This window comes from Mytilus californianus, unplaced genomic scaffold, assembly GCF_021869535.1.
Source record: "Mytilus californianus isolate M0D057914Y unplaced genomic scaffold, xbMytCali1.0.p SCAF_5, whole genome shotgun sequence".
NCBI classification, from domain to species: Eukaryota; Metazoa; Mollusca; class Bivalvia; order Mytilida; family Mytilidae; genus Mytilus; species Mytilus californianus.
In genome coordinates, this window is record NW_026262701.1 from 43,546,425 (window position 1) to 43,567,383 (window position 20,959).

At 32.2% G+C, this 20,959-nt stretch overlaps 1 protein-coding gene across 4 annotated transcripts in view; it reads left to right on the forward strand.

Moving 5' to 3' along the window:
- The first annotated feature begins 3,898 nt into the window (after positions 1–3,898).
- LOC127702263 (uncharacterized) overlaps positions 3,899–20,959 on the forward strand; it is a 249,338-nt gene continuing 232,277 nt past the window's right edge. For 2 of the 4 annotated variants that reach the window (XM_052206390.1, XM_052206387.1), the window contains exon 1: positions 15,515–16,182. In XM_052206390.1, coding sequence (XP_052062350.1) covers positions 16,050–16,182 — 133 coding nt within the window. In that variant the 5' untranslated portion in view covers positions 15,515–16,049. Of the gene's footprint in view, positions 4,022–15,514; positions 16,183–20,959 lie in introns of those variants that run through there. The other 2 variants (XM_052206388.1, XM_052206389.1) reach the window with 2 other exon arrangements.

The window sequence follows — 20,959 nt, forward strand, 5'->3', positions numbered from 1 at the left end:
GCTAAAAATAGAACATAAGGGTAAAATGCAGTTTTGGGCTTATATCTCAAAAACTAAATAAAAGCATTTAGAGAAAATCTGACATGGGGTAAAAGTGTTTATTAGGTAAAGTTCTATCAGCCCTGAAATTTTCAGATGAATCTAACAACCCATTGTTGGGTTGCTGCCACTAAATTGGTAATTTTTTAAGGAAATTTTAAAGTTTTTGGTTATTATCTTGAATATTGTTATAGATAAAGTCAGATAGACTGTAAACAGCAAAAATGTTCAGCAAAGTAAGATCTACAAATAAGTTTATATGACCAAAATTGTCAATTGATCGACAATTTTACCCAATTTCTTTATCATGTTTTTTAACTTTAAAAAGACTTCTCCTCTGAAACTACTGAACTAAATTAAACCAAACTTACGCTAAATGATTCTTAGGTTATCAAGAATAAAGTTTGTGTTTTATTTTCTGTTTCCTCAGAAAACATGGTTGCCATCATGATGGCTAAAAATAGAACATAGGGTAAAATGCAGTTTTTGACTTAGTTCTCAAAAACTAAAGCATTTAGAGGAAACCAGACAAGAAGTTAAAGTATTCATTAGGTGAAAGTCTACCTGCTCTGAAATTATCAGTCAAAATCGGTTATCTGATTTTTAGGTTATTGCCCCTGAATTGATGATTTTAAGGAAATTTTGCAATTTTCGGTTATTATCTTGAGTATTATTATAGATAAAGATAAAATGTAAACAGCAAAAATGTTCAGCAAAGTAAGATCTACAATTAATTTTCTGTGACCAAAATTGTCAATTGACGCCTTAAGGAATTATTGCCCTTTAAAGATAATTTTTCACAATTTGTTCATTTAGTTTGCTTACTTTTAAAAATCTTCTCCTTTGAAACTGCTGAATCGATTTCAGCCAAACTTGGGCTGAATGAGTTTCAGAGTATATAGTATAAATTTTAAATTTTATACAACTTAGAAACATAGCCACTATGGCTAAAATGGCACATAGGGGTAAAATGCATTTTTTTTTTGCTTTTGAAGAAAATATGACAGCTTATTGCGCCAATCCTCAGTCAGAACCTCTTGCCATTGTTAGTCTGGTATTTTTTTTTTCATTTTGGTTCTTATCTATGTTTCGGAGTGAAGAGTGGCGTCAATTTTCCTGAACTAGTATACATTAGTGTGTTGGTGCCTGCTCAAGCTAGCCTCTGGCTGTGTGGAAGGCCCTTTTGTGTCCTTGGGCTGTTTTGTGTTTTTTGGTCCCTGTGTGACTTCTTGTTCCTTATTATTCAATCGTTTACGTATACCAGAAGCATGAAAAAAGAGTCAAAGCCCTAATTTGAATTGCAAATCAGAAAGAACACATCACAAGGAACAGTTTTTAATTACTTGCAAGTTGAAGTGACTACAACTTTACCCTAAACTACTTTAAAAACTATAACCCTATTAGGAATGGATTAAAAACAGACAGGAAGACGGACAGATACATTTACCAAAAAATATAATACCCCTTCTATTGTAGCATACAACTAGCCTCACAAGATGTCATAATTGTTAAGACAAGCAAGATTAAAGCACTTGAACTAAAAATTGAAAACCATATTGCGTGACTAGACCCAGACCCTTCTATCCACTGCCGTTAGTAGGGACTTGGTCTAGTCATACTGCCTTTGTTGTCCTGTAGATTTTTTTAAAACTGTTTCATCCTGTCACACGGGCTTGTTACTGTGCTCGGATTCTTATTTTCGGTAATTGCCACCACCGATAATTCAATTTCAAAATCCCCCTTTCCCATAACACAAACGTCATTTATAGGCACATGGGGTCAAAAACTAAATGCCAGGTGACAACTGTAGTCTACCTTAATTTGTCTTTTAAAGTTGACCTGTCAAGGAATTTGAGGAATATCGCTTGCTTCAGGTCTATATATGCAGGACTCTAAAATGCGATGGTACTCTAAAGTGCGATGGTCACGCTAAAGTGAGATGGTCTACGCTAAAGTACGATGGTGTCTCACGCTAAAGTGCGATGGTTGTTTGTTTGCTAAAGTACGATGGTATATCACGCTAAAGTGCGATGGACGAATAAGGTAAGGTTCGAGGGCTTAAAACGTTAAAGTACATGGATGTTAAAAAATAGTATTTTTTTCAAAAGCTAGTATGCTCAGGTATAACATACGTGACAGGCTTTATAATTTACCGGTAGGCTTAAGTTATTGTTTCTAAATTGAGAAGACCGACCTGGAAATAATTGCAAAAAAGTCATTTAGATGTCACAAAATACTATATTTTCTGTAAATGTTTTTTGTAACAATTCGGGTGTATTAAATATTTGGATAATTGGTGTAGCTTGCCGTTCACACAGTCTATCAATGATCTGAACACCTCCCCTTACAGTCGTCATTGTAAATTACAAATACAAAATAAGTTCATTGTCGGAATATAAGTAACATTTTTTTTTGTACAACCTTTAATGTAAATGCGAGAGAAAGGCGAAGTTCGCCGAGCTTCCTCTTTTTTCGTAGCGAGTACAAATACATGTTATATTTTCCTACAATGTACAAACTATGTTATAATTTACGATTGAAAACATGTACCTTTATTATACCGATGTTATTTTTCAAAAAAATCGACAATATTTAAACGGGGACTGCAACGTAAACTGCAACGTAAACAATGATTTAATCTAATGAATTCGTTCGCTTCCAATAGAAGCAGGATACAGGATACCTATGTGTATACTATTTTGTATCTAATCGTAAAATGGTCGACTGCAGGACACATTGTCGAGTCCTTCTTCCAGCACCCGAAAAAAAATTAACATTAAATTTTGCTTCAGCGGACAAAGCACAGTTAGGTTTGAAATAAAGTCATGGACATTTGGTTTAAAAGTAGTTAATCAAATATTTTAATTTATCTTCCAGCATGTACATTTTTGGTTTGTATTAACGACTGTTAACGTCATAATCCAACTACGTTTCTAACGTCTATACTTTCGCGGACCATCGGACTTTAGTGTATGAAGGCATCGCACTTTAGCGCAGACCATCGCACTTTAGCGTGACCATCGTACTTTAGCGTCCCCATCGCACTTTAGAGTCCTACATATATTTATGAGTAATGAGAATAAGCATTACAAATTACAGTAACTATGTCCTTAAATAACATAAGATTATTATTTACAGCTGTCACTCACATCCAAAAACATATTGATTGTTGTATCCATGCTGCTTACGTCAATTCGCAAAAGTTGCAAAAGTTGACCGCCAATAAAAATCGATTTTACAATCGGCAAGCATTTCCGGTTTTAATTTAAGTTATCGAATTTACGACTCGTGTTTTAATTCACTTGGTCGAGGTTTCTTTCATTATCGAAACAATTCACATTATCGACCGTTATATAATGCATTATCAAAATTGTAAATATCATTATCTGCGCGCGAGTCACATTGATTAGATCATCTATGATGGTCGACCGTAAAGTATGCTTTACGCCGACTATCTATAATGATCGACCGATATACTATCATCATCCCCGAAAAACTGTGATTATATATTAATGTAGTTCCCGCGTTCCATATAATTGCAATTATCAAAGGTTCAATTGTCGAGTTGCGCTGTTATGAATTAAGAATTACAAAGTAAGAATTTCAAAATTACAGAGTTACATATATAAGAATTGCAAAGTTGGAATTATGACTGTCACAGCTTTGGCTTTCCATACTTATACACAGTATATTACATATACAGCACTATTCATATATTTTACTTATTCCCATTTTATATTTGCATTAAAAATTTCATATTTTATGCTTAATTCTATCTGTGTATCTGGTTAAGCTAATTGTATTCACGTTTTTTGAACAATTTTTGTAGGTTTCTCCCTGTTTCTAAAAATAGACATTGGTGAAAACGACCATGACCGTAAAAACAGTGAAAATTATTAATACCGATACAGTTTATCACCAATATGTGTATTTGGATCAACATATATGGACGTTTTGTCACTGTGGATTTGTTGTTTCTGTTGTAAGTATATTTACATTCATAATATATATTTCCCGTACAATTAATTAGCATCATGGGACATCATGCACAGGCAGGTATCTATGGTTAAATTGCGTTTTCTATTACCATAATCAAAATACACGCATATTTATGTGTCAGTATACGCACCCTGAATTTGCTGAGATTCTGGAGTTGTATGATTTTATTATTGAATAAATCGCTTTGTTATTTTTATTTCTTTGATTTATAAGGTATAATAGAGGATGTATGAATATAGTTGACGTTTATTTTTAATACAATTTTAAATTTAGATGAATATGGGTCAAATGCATACATGTATGTATGTTGCGTTGTGATACACCTATTTTTTGACATCAGTCTTTCCACGTGTTTTTTTTTGTCTCGCCTTGACGGAGTGCTGTTTCCGGCGTCGGCGGCCGCGTCAACAATGTATAAGTTTGTGATTAGGTCTAGTTTATGGTGAACCACTAATTATTGGCCAATGATATTTGGTGTGCAGTTGTATAAGCATTGTCATATTTCATTTCCATGGAGACTATTTGGCCCTGCCCCCTCAGTCATGGTCTATTGACTCTGAAACTATTGCTTAGTTTACATGTATAAGCTTGTGATTAGGTCAGTTTAAGGGGAACCATTGGTGATAGGTCAATGATAATTGGTATGCAGTTATATTATCATTAGCACATCTCTTTTCCATTGACTCATGCCTCAACTAAACTGGAAAATGAGAGAGAAGAATTAGCTGAGGAAACTGTTGAGCAGCTTCAATCACACGTCACTGCCATCCATGTCAAGACTTGCCAGAGACATGAGGAATGGTCCTGTAAATTCTGGCTATAAAGCCGATAGACCTAAGACAGGTATGGAATAGGGACAGTCTTATGAAAGATATACCGAATTTGCCTTCCTTAAATAATTTTGCTTTCATACAATGTCAAAGGACAGTCTTCGTGGTATGGTGTATTCAGAGACATATATATACACATATGTGTATATACATGTATGTATGTGGTTAGTCCGAGATAGTCTCTGGTGTATTCTAAACAAAAACCAATTTTAGATATAAATTATATACCCAACTAGTCCAAATAATTATGACGTCTTGAAAGGCTATTTTATTTTTTTGCTTTGACGCCTTACTGCGCAAGCAAAAAAATAAAATAGCCTTTCAAGACGTCATGTACCCAACCAGAGACATATGATACATGTATTATATGTCTCTGACCCAACAGATCAATATTGGCGTCAACATTCAATTTTCGTACAACTTTTCCCTTCAGAAACACGTATTTTGTTTTATACATGACGAAATCGTCGAAATGTAACCTCCGTGGAATGTAATCTCCGCATTGACGCTTTTGTGAAGAGTGCTTTCTTTCACGTCCGTATTTCTATCAAGTATGGCAAGCCAATTTAACATTTTAGGCAATCATTACGGATGGCGAAAATAAATTACAGGACTGTGAACAATAACATACATTGTAATTCATAAGACATAAGAAGTCACCATGTGACTGGCAATTTTAATTATACAATAGACTATTTTCATATTACCGACTTTTGACTGCGGATTATATAATTTTTCGAAAGGTTACCTTTGCTGTGGTTAAACAACATGGTACTCGGTCAAGTAAGAGCAACCAAAAGAAAAAAATCAAACACATAATCCGTGCAATCTGAGGGGAAAGTTTTCTATTTTCTGATGATTTTATCGTGTGAAAAAAATATAAAGCAGTTAATTTTCCCCATAAATTGTATCGATTAAAAGCTTGATTTTACTTTTGCTCTTACTTGACCGAGTACCAGGATGTCTAAACGCAGAGTAGGTAACCTGTGGAAAAAATATAAACTCCGGAGTCAAAAGTCGGTAATATGAAAAAGGTCTAATGTGCAAGTGTAACGGTAACAGTAATAAAGATCAAACAAAACTGTCCAACACTATTATGTATCTTGAGTAACTTTTCGGTCATGGTGTTGTTTGTATTTATTGGACTTATGATTTGTAAATGTCCCCCTCTTTTTCAACGACAACACGTGCAACTTCGTATTTCGTTTGAAAATTATTCTCTAAATTACTTTCCGTCATAAATATGCATGAAGTATTTGCCACTGGACGGTCAAAAAACAACATTCAATCAATCGCATCTCCTCTGAAATTACAGTACTTTAATGACTTTATTAAATAATAATTAACATTAATAAATTAATTAAAGATTCGTTTAATTCATTGATCAGATATTTACACGTGAAAGAAAAAAAAAATCACGAACAAAGAATATCAAAGGAAAAAAAAATTGTCATAGTGGAAGATATCATGCTTGTAATTTTGTACACCAGACAACAAAAGACTCATCAGTGACGGTCGAATAAAAAGATCCAAAGACCATAAAAGACTAAAAATTCCGAAACGTTTTGCAAAATACAGCTAAGGTTGTCTATTCTATTCTATTGATTAGCGGAGAATCAGCAAATATCAATTTAAGGTCTTTGGTTTGACACGGCCGGGGTCATAACCAACGATATCCGGCACATGATAATTCACGAATCATTCGACAACGACTGGAAAGAGAAACCATTTTCGTCATCGCCAGTATTCACATCATATTTACAGAAAGAAAAAAATCGTTCCATATTTCATTTCATCATGAAAGAAACGGCAGTTTATTCAGTACTCAGTTCTCACTTTTCTTTATCATGTTTCCCTGGCTTCCAAGAAGAAATTAGTGGAGACACTATGTTTAACTTAGTATTCTTCTTCTTCTGGATTCTATTCTCATACACACTTGTCCAGGCCGACACTTATTTATTTTTTGACATTGACTTATGGTATTTGGCATAAAGTGTATAACCATTAGATATCATATCAGTCTAATATCATTATGACCTTTACCATTGATCTCTTGGTCAAAATAATCGATGTTTTGCGCTTGATCTTTGACTTTCAAGGTAAAATAATTGAGTTTTATATGTCCAACCCCAAAAAACATATATATTTTTACAGGCTATGTCAATTCCTTTTTACTGCACCGAAGGATTTATCCTTGGAGGTCATATCACCCTTATATAATGAATAGTTAATTATCTCCCAAAACGGGTTATATCATCACTCATTGCCTTGATAAGCCATTTCTAATTCACCATAGGTTTTGTACCCAGGGGACACATTCATTCTTAATTGCCAGGATCGGCAGACATTTTATTCCAAACGAGGTCTGTTCGTGGTACAAGCCACGTCTCTTTCATGTCTTTAACTGTTAAATATCTTTCAAAACTTTTCAGACCCACCCCTAATTAGTAAATCCTTTATATTCTCGTTTTCATGAAAAGACCTTCACATTAAAACAAAGGTTTTGTAGTTGTCTTTAATTACAAAAAAAATTGTTTGCTGTTGCTAAGCAACATGTGTGTTTCTATGCTCGATATAGAATTCATCAAAAAAGTTTAATCATAATCTAGATATTAATATTATAGTGTAGTAGGGAGAAAGTATTTTTTTACCCAAATATTCCTTTTCATTCAGACGCTTCAACACTATAAATATTAAACATTACAAGCCAAAGTGGACAAAAAGAGCTATTTTTTTAATATTGAAAAATGATTTTTTAATAGTAAGAAATCAAATTTTAATATTAAGAAATGAATTTCTAATATTAATAAATGATTTTTTAATATCAGAAATTCATTTCTTAATTTTTCTAATATTACAAATTCATTTTTTAATATTAAGAAATAGTGTTTTTCTTTTTTAATATTAGAAATTCATTTTTAATATTAAAAAATCATTTTCTTACATTAGAAAATGAATCTCTTATATAAGAAAATCCTTTTTTGATATTAGGAAATCCTTTTTTAATATTAGAAAATGAATTCGTAATATTAGAAAATGATTTTTTTAACATTAAAAAATAGCTCTTTATGTCCACTTTGGCTTGCCATATACATCTGAACATTATAAAAAGTATTCAAATATTTAGATAAGTTAAAATACATTAATTTTGTGCTAGTAACTTTTTTTAAGTGGCGTCCATGAACAATGCCCACTTTGCAACGACAACAAACAATTGGCAAAATAATAAACATTCTTTTATTCAAATTATAGTCTTTACTTTTATACTTGCCACTAATACAACTTCAGTTAGTAAAATAGTGGTCATCTTTGGACGCTGATGGTATAGTTCGTCTGCATTGAATCAATTGGCAAGTCCTATATATAGCGTACTTTTTTACTTGTCCATTTTGCAACGTCATTTTTTAAAAAATGTTGACCTTAAATCATAAAAAATGTGGAGTTTATGAAATAAAGTGTATTATCTAAGACAATAATCATAAAAACATGTATCTGAGAAACCGCGTGTAACAACAATTGCTGCTAACATGTAAATACGTCCACTGCGCAATGGCCCACTACACAACATTTCGTTTGAAGTGGACACAATCCGTTGCGTAGTGGACATACAGCGTTTCACAGGGGACATTCATCGTTACGCAGTGGACATTTGTGAATATTTTAAAAACGGCTTGTAATATTCATTAGTAGCTAAAATGGCAAATCAAATAGCTTAGCCGTATAAAATCATTTATTTTGTCAGATTCTTGAAGAAAACGTACGTTTTTAGCATGGTAGAGCCTTAAAAAAATTGTTCCGAAGGGGACATCATGGTACACCGTGTTCACTTTTACAGAGTTGTCAAACTTACCGTTCAGTTTAAGGTTGCATATTTTGTATTTAGTTTATACTGATGTTAAAGTATTGACATGTACAACTAAATCACTTATTTCTCAACATGTTTTTTTTTCATTTTCCAGTTGTCAAAAATGGACTTTTATAAAAAAGAAAAAAAAAGAAAGAAAAAAAGAGACCCATAATTATTTATACGTCTCTTTGGCATTAAAACGCAAACGACAACAAGGAATTTCTGCCGATAAGTAACGATTTTGACTAATATTAGAATAGTATTTAAATTTGATTTATAAAATTACCTTAACGACTAAAATAGACAGATAGACACTGAAACAGCAAACATAATCAGAAATACCACATCTACGACAACGCAAAACAACAAAAATAACTATATGACCCCTTCGGAAGTTGAAGCCTTCAACGAAGATTTTTTTTCGCGTCCGTCGTTACCTTTTCAAACATCTTCTTTGTTTTTTCTGAACCAATTTCAGACAAACTTGGAATGAAGGATCATGGTATCTAGTGTCATGTTTTTTTATTCAGTCAGATAACAAACATAGCCACAATGGCTAAACATAAAACATAAGGGTAAAATGCAATTATTTACTTATATCTTGCAATTTATAATAGACAGAGAAGAGTAAAAATGCTCAAAATCATAAGATCCAACTTCTTCCAATTTTCACCATAATTATAAGAAAGGAGTTAATGCCATTAAATAACGATTTTTGACAAACATTTTATGCTTTTGCCAGTTATCCCGACAATTAATATAGATAGGTAAAAACTGATAAAATTGCAAATTAAATAATTAGCAACACAAGACCTACGTTTACAAAAATACCAATATTACCGGAACTAATGGATGACTCTCAAAATAGTTATGGTCCTCAAATGATGATTTTTGACGAATTTTCGGATTTTTGCCATTTATACCTAAAAACTATAAAATATGGATAAAACTGTTCACAGCAAAAATAATCATCTGAAATACAGGATATACAAAAACGCCAATATGACAAAATCCATTGGATGAGTCCTTAGAGGAGCTGTTGCCCTTAAACCGATTGTTTGACTTAAATTTATAATTTTGTAAACTATTTCGAAAACTATAATATACACGATATAAGGTAGAAACTGTAAAAATAATAAACGATTCTGTGTTATCTTTTTTTTTTTTTATCTCTCTCTGCGTTTTTGATTTAATATTTTATATGTACCTTCATGACCGCTTCAATTGTCTTGATTTATTTCTCTTATCATTTCACAAAACTTGACAAGCTTAAGACTATTTGCCCACGTTGTGTGCACGTTGATTCTATTTACTTGTCAATGATTATTTTTATGGAACATTATCTCCGATGATTGTATCAATGTTATACTTAAATTTATTCATCCATTTTTAAATCGAATAACCTACTTTACGTGCGATCATTTATGATACATGTATTTAATTACTAGTTATGGTTTTCACTTAATTTATATTAATTCGGTTTGTTTTTTTTCAAAAGCAAATTATACTTTTATGTCGTGATTGTGTGTTGCTGGCTTGTGCTTGCTATAATGCAATAATATCAGCTAAAAATAACTCGAGATACCTAGAATTGGACTATTTTTTTTTTATTTTTGCCTGTTGTTCTGTCGAACAAAACAGTCTATTTTTGGAGTGTAAAAAAATCTTTGGGTGTATTAGATAAATTACGTGCTTTTGATGGACTTTTCAACTCTTTACACTACATTTCCACACAATCTTATCAAACAAAAGTTTTCCTATTTAATTGAATGGTCGTTAGGTAAATCTGAATGCAAACACATTTGCTGCTACTCATTTAAATCCTTCTTCTCTAATGAGAAAGGTAAATATGCTAGATATACTTACTGGAGGTATGATGGGATGATTGTAGCTGTCAATTTTCTCCTTGATAATATTTATGTACGTTTCTGCAGTAAATTTATCGACAGGTTGTAGGTATTTCTATGGGACCAATTGCGCCTCTTTAATATATAACAGACTTGTTCTTGTACAGTAACTGTTTATGAACCACAGTTTAAATATGACCAAACTTAGTAAAGACCCGTCTAAATTGCATTTTAAATTAGTTGATAGTTTTAACAACTTACTGTTATTTTGATGATATTTTTCGTTAAATAATCAAACATTTTCTAAATATACTGCCGAAATTTACCAAGGAACTTACTTGAAATAAATGAAATATAAACGGAACATATGTAATAACTGTCCTTCTCTAAATTTAGATATATCAGTTTTACAAAATGTACACTGGAAACTCTACACTAAAATTTACGACAAAAGGGACGATTTTTCGTTTCTTTTTGTTAATTTTCCTCTTTCGACAGTGATGTTCCTTTGGCACCATCTTACGATGTTTATATATCACAACTCATTCGCTATGCCCGTGTCTGTTGTGACGTTTTTGATTTCAATGAACGTAATCTATGTATTACTGGTAAATTATTAAGTCAGGGATTTCGCTACCACAAATTACTTAAAACCTTTACTAAATTCTTCCATAGATACAAACATTTGGTTGTGAAGTTTGGTTGTACCTATAGAAAACTTATTTTAAACGAAATAGCACATCCAAATGTTTATGGGGACGTTGTTTACCGAGCCCAGAAATTTAGATACGATCCGGGTAAACTTATCGATCCTTTAAATAAACTTATTATAAAAGGTTACCAACTCAATAGTGTAATAAGATCTTTGACTATTGTTTTTATTGGTATTGATATTGATTTTGTTATCAGTAAATCAAAATTAAACTAAATATTATTTTTATATACATATGCACATTCATGGCTCTATAATCCGTCGATACCTGTATCTTGGCATTGCACAAGGTCATGTTTTTCTCTGATTGTTAATGACGTCTTTACACTAAATCCATTGGATGTTGGATGTGTGCTGTTAGTCTGATATGCATGATTGTTTTGAAAGTTGTTATTAGCTTTGAGCGAGCAGTCAGTAACTGCGAGTACTCTCAAATCTGTACTTAATGTCTGTTTTGTTGTGGGGATGTATAAGTACCCTGCCACGTCCAGTCTGGGTTTTTAGTTAGATGCTTAGTATCGATCTTATGAGTTGAGCCCTTTTCAACTGATTTTTATATGATAGTTTGTTCTTATGTTGTACTGTAACACCACTGTCCAAGATAAGGGTATGGGTTGGCGCCTTCAAACTAGTTTAACCCCGCCACATTCTGTATTTGCCTGTCCCAAGTAAGGAGCCTGTAATTCAGTGGTTGTCGTTTGTTGCTGTATATCATATTTGTTTTTCGTTCATTATTGTGTACATAAATCAGACCGTTATTTTTCTCGTTTGAATTGTTTTACATTTGTCATTTCGGGGCCTTATTTAGCTGACTATGGGATATGGGTTTTGGTCATTATTGAAGACCGTACGGTGACCTATTATAGTTGTTAATTTCTATGTCATTTGGTTTCTGGTGGATAGTTGTCTCATTTGCAATCATACCACATATTCTTATTTTTATAAGTTATTATCTCTTCCATTTTGAAATTCAACCATGTGATCATGCATAGTTTGTTCAACATATTCATGAACCTTTCATACGTTCTTTTGGAACATGTAAAAGGAGTAGGTCCGGTAAGGGCCGATTTTGGCCTCAAATTTCAGGTTCATCTGATGAAATATTTTGGACACTTTTTAAACACTCAAGTGTCTACTTTAGTAGATTCAATTAGTTTATCTGAAAGATTTGGGCCGATTTAGTCACTAAAGACGCTCAAATTCAGGCTTAAATATTAAAAATCTATCAATTATGCCATAATATGTCACTTTTCAGATGGTTTTTGTCAAAAATGAAAGTGGCCGCATTCGTGTTCATCCTCGATCTTTATATATGATATGTATTATCATCAAATACAACTTACATTTAAATATTAAGAATGAACACGAATGCGGCCACTTCCATTTAAGACGAAAACCGTCTAAAAATTAACTCAAATGCTAAAATTGTGAAGATTTCAGTAATTTAGCATGACTTAAGGATGCTAGTACCCGATACATGTGCATTGTATTGTCAAAAACAGCCAATATTTATGTAACAGAAGTATTCTTTTTTCCAATAAATAGCTAAAAGATTACATTTTAACAATTTTGTAAAACTGCTATATTTTGGGGCCAAAAAGGGGTCTTACTGGACCTACTCCTTTGATCTGACCTTCTTCTGTCTAGGAGGTTAAATCACAACTTAAGTCAGAAAGTTTTAAACTCAATGTTTTAATCGTTAATTTGTTTGAAATATTGTTTATCGGCTTTACTGGATTGTGTTTATCATGTATATGCTGGACTGTTTGTTATCCCTCGTAACAAGATATTGCAAAATTTAACTGACGAGTTTGTAATGCCCCTTCGCCCGTCAGCACCGTTTTTTTCTTCAACTCTATTAGAAACCACCGAAAATCTTCATCAAACATTGTCATTGACGTTTAACTTACATTCTGCTTGGTTATATTTTATTGAAAGTGCTCGAATCTATTTTATTTCTGCTTCAGGTGTGTAGAGAAAATTAGAGAAAAGACCAACTATCTGAAAAATTGAAATAAACCTCTCTTCCGATGCTATCAAAATATCTTCCTTTTAAACTAATTTACAATAAAAATTGAAGGAAGAAGGAATATTGAAACTTTGGTTTGCGTAATAAGGTGTCTGAGTAAAAAATAATATTTTGTATACATCATTTAGATAACAACCCAAAGATACAAGTAACAAAAAAAATAATATGGAAGCGGTTAGAACTTTGCCTATATGGGCGTTTTTAGTGTCCGCAAATGTCAACATCTTATCGGAGTTTAGGCGAAAATTCCACAGAACAATGTAGAGAAAGTGCTTACATTAGATAAGATTAAGCCACAAGAATAGTTTTGTAAGTGACCTTGCAATATAGTATTATCCTACACGGCAAGGAAATATGTGTTAGTTTAACCAAATATAACCAGTAAATAAAATAAACAGCTTTTAAAGAGCTGCATTCTTGGATATACTTCAAAGGTTTCTCTAGGAAATTAAGAGGCAAGAATAAACTCAGCATTGAAATGATTTAATGACAAATAAATCTCAAAACATTATAAAAGTAAGGGGAAAATAGAAGCCCAAAAATCAGGGGAAGTATTGGCATTGCTAATATAAAAAAAAAACAAGTAAAGTTTTATTATAAATTCAAAAGTTTGTATAAGTGTATATTTCCCCATAATAACGTCGACAAAATGTTTACAACCATACTTCCTGTTTTAAGTTATCTTTGTCCTTAGTTATAGTACTTCGGACTTTAGTTGGCTTATCAAAATACAGTTTCAATTATTATTTTTAGAAATGATTTCCCTGTCGTACATGTACCATTGCACTGTGTTTATGCTATGATTTCCAAAAGCATATTTACATGTAACATATGAATTAATTTCCACCTATTTTGAAAGAACCCACTGGCAATCTATAATAATTCAGAAATAAAAAAAAAAGATAATGCATTGTTTTTAGATTTTCAAATATAGTTAAACGAGCCAAAATTGTATTTAAAATAGTATTTAAAATCTATAACCTCACTCATTTACAGTACCTGACCTTAATAAGATAAAAGACTAAATTATTGATACAGATAATGTATCAAGAATTAATGTTTTCAAATCTTAACACTGTCCATAGTACCAGGATGGTTTTCAAAAGTTCCCACAAGCTTTCACTATTATGAGTAAGAGATGCACATCATTATCTGTGTATATTAATACTTAAATTAGATCCTTTTGGGAAGTTATATTGTACATAAATAGTCCGAATGAAGATACTATGAAATACACGAACATTAACGATACTAATTTTATTGCACCAAATGCTAATTTCGACAATAAATGTCTCTTCAGTGATACTCGAGGCCAGATTTATTAAAAAAATGATTATAACAGTATGTACAATGTACCATTTAATGTATCAGTCTGATATATATCTCCAAAGCATACACCAACAAGTTCATGAATTGTTTTAAATTTGGTGGGCGAATAGTCAAATATCTAAGTATCCGTAAGGTCTTTTCTCTTCAAAAAGTAAAACTTAGTTGTTTTGAAATACGCATCTCTGTGTAAGATGTACTCTTATTATGAATTATAAACTGTTTATTATGTGTACACTTTCGCTTGTTCAAAAATGTGGTCTTATTTTTATATTAAAGTCTATATAATCTTAAATAAAGTAGATTGTAATTCATTCATCAAACACCGGAAACGGTACCCTAAATTTAAATTATAAGTATATTTTTAGGAAAAGGTCAAGTATGAACAAAACTTATCGGATTTCTTCTGTCATTAAAGGGGAATCGGTGGCCGAGTGGTCTTAGTAGTGAAACTATTGTATCACTAGCCTCCTCGATTCAGGTGGCAGTCCGCTAGACTCCAATCTTAATTGACAAGGATAGTCAGTTTTCCCACCGAGGGTCAGTGGTTCTCTCCGGGCACTCCGGCTTCCTCCACCAATAAAACTGACAACTACGAAATAGCACAATAGTGCTGAAAGTGGCGTTAAAAAACAAATCAATCAATCTTTTCATCAAAGATTATTAATTGAGGATTGTCTTACCTAGTACATGTATGCCATTCAGAGTCAATATCGTTAATATAAATTGGTATTGATATATTTACTATCAAATAAATCCTTGGGTCGTAAAATGGTGCCCATAATAATTAATTACGAAAAACAAAATAGATAAATTAATTGCTGTTTGCTAAACGTTCAGTAGCAAATGTTATGCATGTTCAGGAAGAAAACACATTTAAAATAATTAAAAAGGAGGTCATATAATAGGGGTCGTCCGTAATGATGGTATAGAATTTTGAATGTCACTTGCAAATGAAGGCATATCAAATATGGAAAAAAATGTTGCCTTGCAACAGACCACATACGGACCCTCACATAGTCGTTGCTAGGGTACATAAGGCGTGGCACTCTCTGTACACGAGGAATCGTATTTAACGTCTCCATTTTGACCATATTGATTGTATCCGACTTTTTATTCTAACAAAGATATTATTAAGAAAATAATTTTATCTCATACGATATTGTAATAAATATGTCTTTTGTTTAGTTCAAAAGGCACCGGGGTCATTGAAGGATATTCCTGCCCGTTCGTGTGTCTGTCCACTACAAACCTAGTTTCTGTATATTATTTGGAACCTTTAAAATTATCTCTTTATGATTTCCCATACCTCTTCTTATAAAATTTAATGAAAAAGGAAGTAATCCTAACACAGGAAAAGATATTTTATAAATTAGAAGTATAAATAATTTTCTGATTACTTTTCCTGTCGTCACAAGAGATGATTTCCGACTACATCACATTTTCGTGTAATCCGAGGACGCCAGTTATAGTGTTTATTAAATACAGAATGGAGTTAATTCACATTTTCTTATTTTTTAGCGTTGATTTTCTTTCTGTGATGCTGGCTACTGGTGAGTAATTCGTTGGAATATTATCACGTTTTTTTTTAATATTTAGGTTTGTGCGTTCCTGATCAATGTATTTACTAAATCCAGAAAACCCTAAACATTTAATATAAAAAAAAAAAAAAAAAAAACAAAAAAAAACAGGGATGTATAAATACGTATAAACATTAATAAGGGACGTGTGTCATACACTTATCCATGAATTACCCTTAACCCGGAAATTTACCTTTATCCCATTACCCTTCACCAGGGAACAAAATTTTTCTATATTTTTCCACAAAGCAAAATATTTTATAGTAAGTCTTTTGATAGGATTTATAGTAAAGAATTAAATTGTTTTGGATATGTAGTCGACGTGTTACAATTTGCTACACGTGCTTCTTTTAAATACAACTCGAAGTAAACAACGAAGTATAATTACGTTCTAGTTATTCTATTTCTGTATGTATGACCATACTGGTTGATTGTAATTATCAAATATTGCAGAATAGTGAATAGAACGTTCGAACTGAAAATGTTTGATTGGCGTAGTGAAACTGACAAAAAATTGATTCATAGCTTTTTTGCGAATAGAAATCTCGTTTCACAATGAACACCAGTATACAATTTGGTCGATTTGCATAACTGCACTAGTCTACCAATTTGCACTTTAAAATCATTCAAGGGAAAACTTCTAATAAATCGGATTAGTCGTGAACAGTTAAAACCGAGCATTGTTGATCATTGATTTGACAATAAAGCAAAATTGCGATCTCAGGCCTGTTCTAATGAAGACTCGAGAATTTGAATATGCTGCTTTTCCGCAAAGAACGTAGCATAAGAGAAAGATGAAAGACTGGTCGGCTCTGGATCAGAATAAGATGTCCGGGTAGAGTGACACGTTGAAAATCCAGCTCAGCGAGAAGGTCTAGTACAAATTAGGGTTCGTATTTGTATCACATTAACATGTTCTCGACCTAAATATGCATATAATTTGCCACTTGCACTTGCCGTTAAACAGCCAACAATCAGTCCATCTATTTCATGTTCGTTTTCCAAATTTATAACTTTATCTGATCGAATTGTTTTGTACTGTTGTGTTAAGGTTTTTTTTTTTAATTTGCCTCCAATAAATCTTATTCTTCGAAGAATAAAACTCACAATACCTATTGCGCAGCAGAGTCTATTACGAAATAATTCAGATTTTACGTGTAATTTGAAATATTGATATTAAAATCTCGCATTATAATTTATTGATATTCAAGCTGCATTTATGAAAGTGGGAATCATCCAGCAGGTTGATGAAATAAAAGTATTACGTGAATGAGAATTTAATTATATAATTTCTATTTCAACATGTCAGAAGTACAAGTTGCAGAATGAAACGTGTTAACTTTAAGAAGGTCTTCGTGGAATCCTCACTCGTACATGTATAGGTCGTTTATCTTCAATTGCTAATTGATCCTGTCTTTCTTTTTTTCTGATTTAAAAAAAAATAAATTAAAACAGATGTTTGGTAAGATTTTATGAATAACAGGGCTCATTTAGTTAATAATAGCAACTTCCATGTCAAATAATTAAGTAGTTTTGGACATAAAGATGACAAGCCGCAGATATTCAAAATTGCAAATTCTACCGTATTCGTACATTAAACAAATACATGTATACGTCCATAGCTTACAATTTTCAGTTAAACTCGCATGCTGTTAAACAAGTGAGCAACCAGTTGATTTTTTATTAGTGGGGGTTCTTAGAAAGTTATTCTTAATAATGCATTTTAGTTTCACTGATTCAATTTTTCAGATTTATCAGTTTTTCTTTTTCTGACTGGTCCTGGCTTTTTCTTTACATATTGTCAAATTGAATTGGTTAGTCTGTATTGCATCCTTTTCTAGCTATACATGTAACTAATTTACTATTATATGTAATAGTCTGTTTTCTTTAGGATAACGAAGAGGAAAAATGATAAGGCATGATCGTTTATTTTGTTGTTATACCACTTTAATCATGTTCATCCTCATTTGTAATCCAAGATATGATTATTTTCATTGTTCAATTGATATCCTCTTGATACAAAATCGGGTCTAATACTGGTTGGTTAACAGTAAAAAAAATTAGCTGTAAAATATAAAGCTACTATAAGTGTGTGATCCATAGCAGCAATGATACCTAGCTTTAGTATAATTATGTACTCGTAAAACCAAATCCAGTATTTTATAAAAAAAATAGGAAGATCTGGTATGATTGCCAATGAGATAACTCTCCACCATAGACCAAATGATGTAGAAGTTAACAACTATAGGTCACCGTACAACCTTCAACGATGAGCAAAACCAATACCTCATAATAAGCTATAAAAGGCTCCGAAAGACAATTGAAACATAATTCAAACGAGATATCTAACGGCCTGATTAATGTACAAAATAATCGAAAGCTTTATGACCGCAAGGCCGAACTTTAAAGCAATCAGGGGCCTAGGTGAAAGAGTGGTATAGGTAGTCCAACTACTGTATCACTAGCCCGTCAACACTGAGGTTGTGAGATCGAATCCAGCCAGCATGATACAGGTGCGCTTGACTTAAGTGACTAGGATTGTCAGTTTTCCTGCCGAAGGTCGTTGGTTCATTCAGGGCACTGCGGAATCCTCCACCAATAAAAACTGAACGCCACGAATTAGCACAATAGTGTCGAAAGTGGCGTTAAACACCAATCAATCAATCAATCATCAATCAATCAATTAAAAATAATACTTTTTTTCATAAACTTCAGAGCATAGTTGGATTGAAGGCAAAATATATGAAACTATGAAATATCTTGATAATTTGTGACGTTCCATTTCTGTCTGCATTTAGTCATTTTCTGTAGCAATCAGAACCTTTATTTTATAAAATGTATAGTTCACACCGGCAGAAACCAGAAAGGAATTGAACCAAAGTTCAAATGGCAAATTTTGGAATATTTAACTGCTCATTTTGGATTTTGCCTCTGATATATTTTTTAGCTGTTTCTCTTAAAAAAAGTTAATTGAAAGAAAGAAAAAATGAACGGCAAAATAACCGTAAAACGAAATCTACAAATAAATCAGCGTGGAGGAATTCAGTAATTTTTTATTTAGTCCTATTTGCAGGAGTTAATTCCCTGAAATGACATGTTTACCCATTGTGTCATTTATTTTGGCTATAAACTTGAAAATTATAATAGATGTAAAGACATGACATAGGCAAAATATCTTTGTTCTTACTGTGCTATAATCTGGATAATGCACAGCTTATGTGTGCATTATCTATCTCAGATATATTGCACAGTTCAAATGTACTCTTACCTTTAGTGGGTGGGTCAAGGATTTTTCAAAGGAAGGCGTTATTTCATTAAAAAAAAGTTTACGACTTTATGTTGCAAAACTATAAAACTATACATTCTTTACAATCAAAAGGAGGGGGGGGGGGGGGGGTATAAAAGCCTTATACTCACCATACCCCTGAATCCACCACTGAGTCATTGCAATTATTACATAGTTGATCGATCAACAACTTTGTATAAACTTCGTCGTTTCAAAATATGAAAAAAGTAATAGATTGTTGGCTGCTTAACGTCCAGTGGCAAATATGTCATTCATGTTCATGACGAGAACAAATAAACATAACAATATGAAAAAGAGATAGTTTCTCATCCCGTAAACTGGAAACATTTATAATAAAATTTGTGTACAATTTAAATCTTAAATCAGTGTTTCAAAGTCAAACTAGATATAAAAAAATATAATTTCTGCCAAAAAATGAATGTATTTAAGAATATCCAAATATCTGAAATCTGACTTGGATTACTAGTTTTGTGCTCAATGTAATTTATTACGCCTTTTTAAATATTCATTCCTTTTTTTGTGACTATTTTTGGGTCGAATACAATGAGGTTCATATTTAGGTATGTGCCAAAACACGATAAAATATAAGTTGCAAATCAATAAATCTTGGTTAAGATGCGACATGTTCTCAAACAAAATTAATCGCCGTATACAGTTGACAATGAAATGAGGGGTTATATATTGAAAATAGAAACGTTTTCTCTGTTTTCTTTGCACTATAAATTAGGGCACACCTCTTCGATTAATCTTCCTCTCAGCATATTCTTGAGGGAAAACATTGTGATTAAATTTAACAGATACAATCAAATATCTGCCATTAAAATGCAATTCTCCAAGTAATGTAACAATTTAGGAGAAAGCCTAAATATCAAAAAAGTAAAAAAAAATAAAGTTACCAACCTTAAAATTTACTACAAAAGGCGTATTTCTCCCTTTTCTTTACGCTACAATAGAACTTTCGTGGATTGAAAATCATCCTCACATTTCCAAAACGTTCATGTACATTGATGGCGTCATGTGTTAAAACAGTTATTGGTCAGTCAAATCGGTATTATTAGGTCACTTAATCTGCACGGTCGGGACGACCCTCTCACACGAAATCCTACGTCGTTCGGGTCAAGTAGGATCACCCGAGCCGTGTAGATTTAATGACATGTATCGATTTGCTTTTTCAATAATTATAACATATTTCGTACAAAATTGGTCGGCAAGATAAGATTTGGAAATAAATTGACATATTAACTAAAATTATCAATTAACACATTATACCAATAATTGTCCTTGAATGAACATTTTAAGCCAATTTTGGCGTCTTTGTCAATTATTTTGATAACCACAGTTAACAAGATAACCGTGCACTGGAAAAATATACTAGCAATTAGATAAGATTTTCAAATAAGTGAACATAATATACTTTAAGGTAGCTAGGGTGTCTTCCTCCAT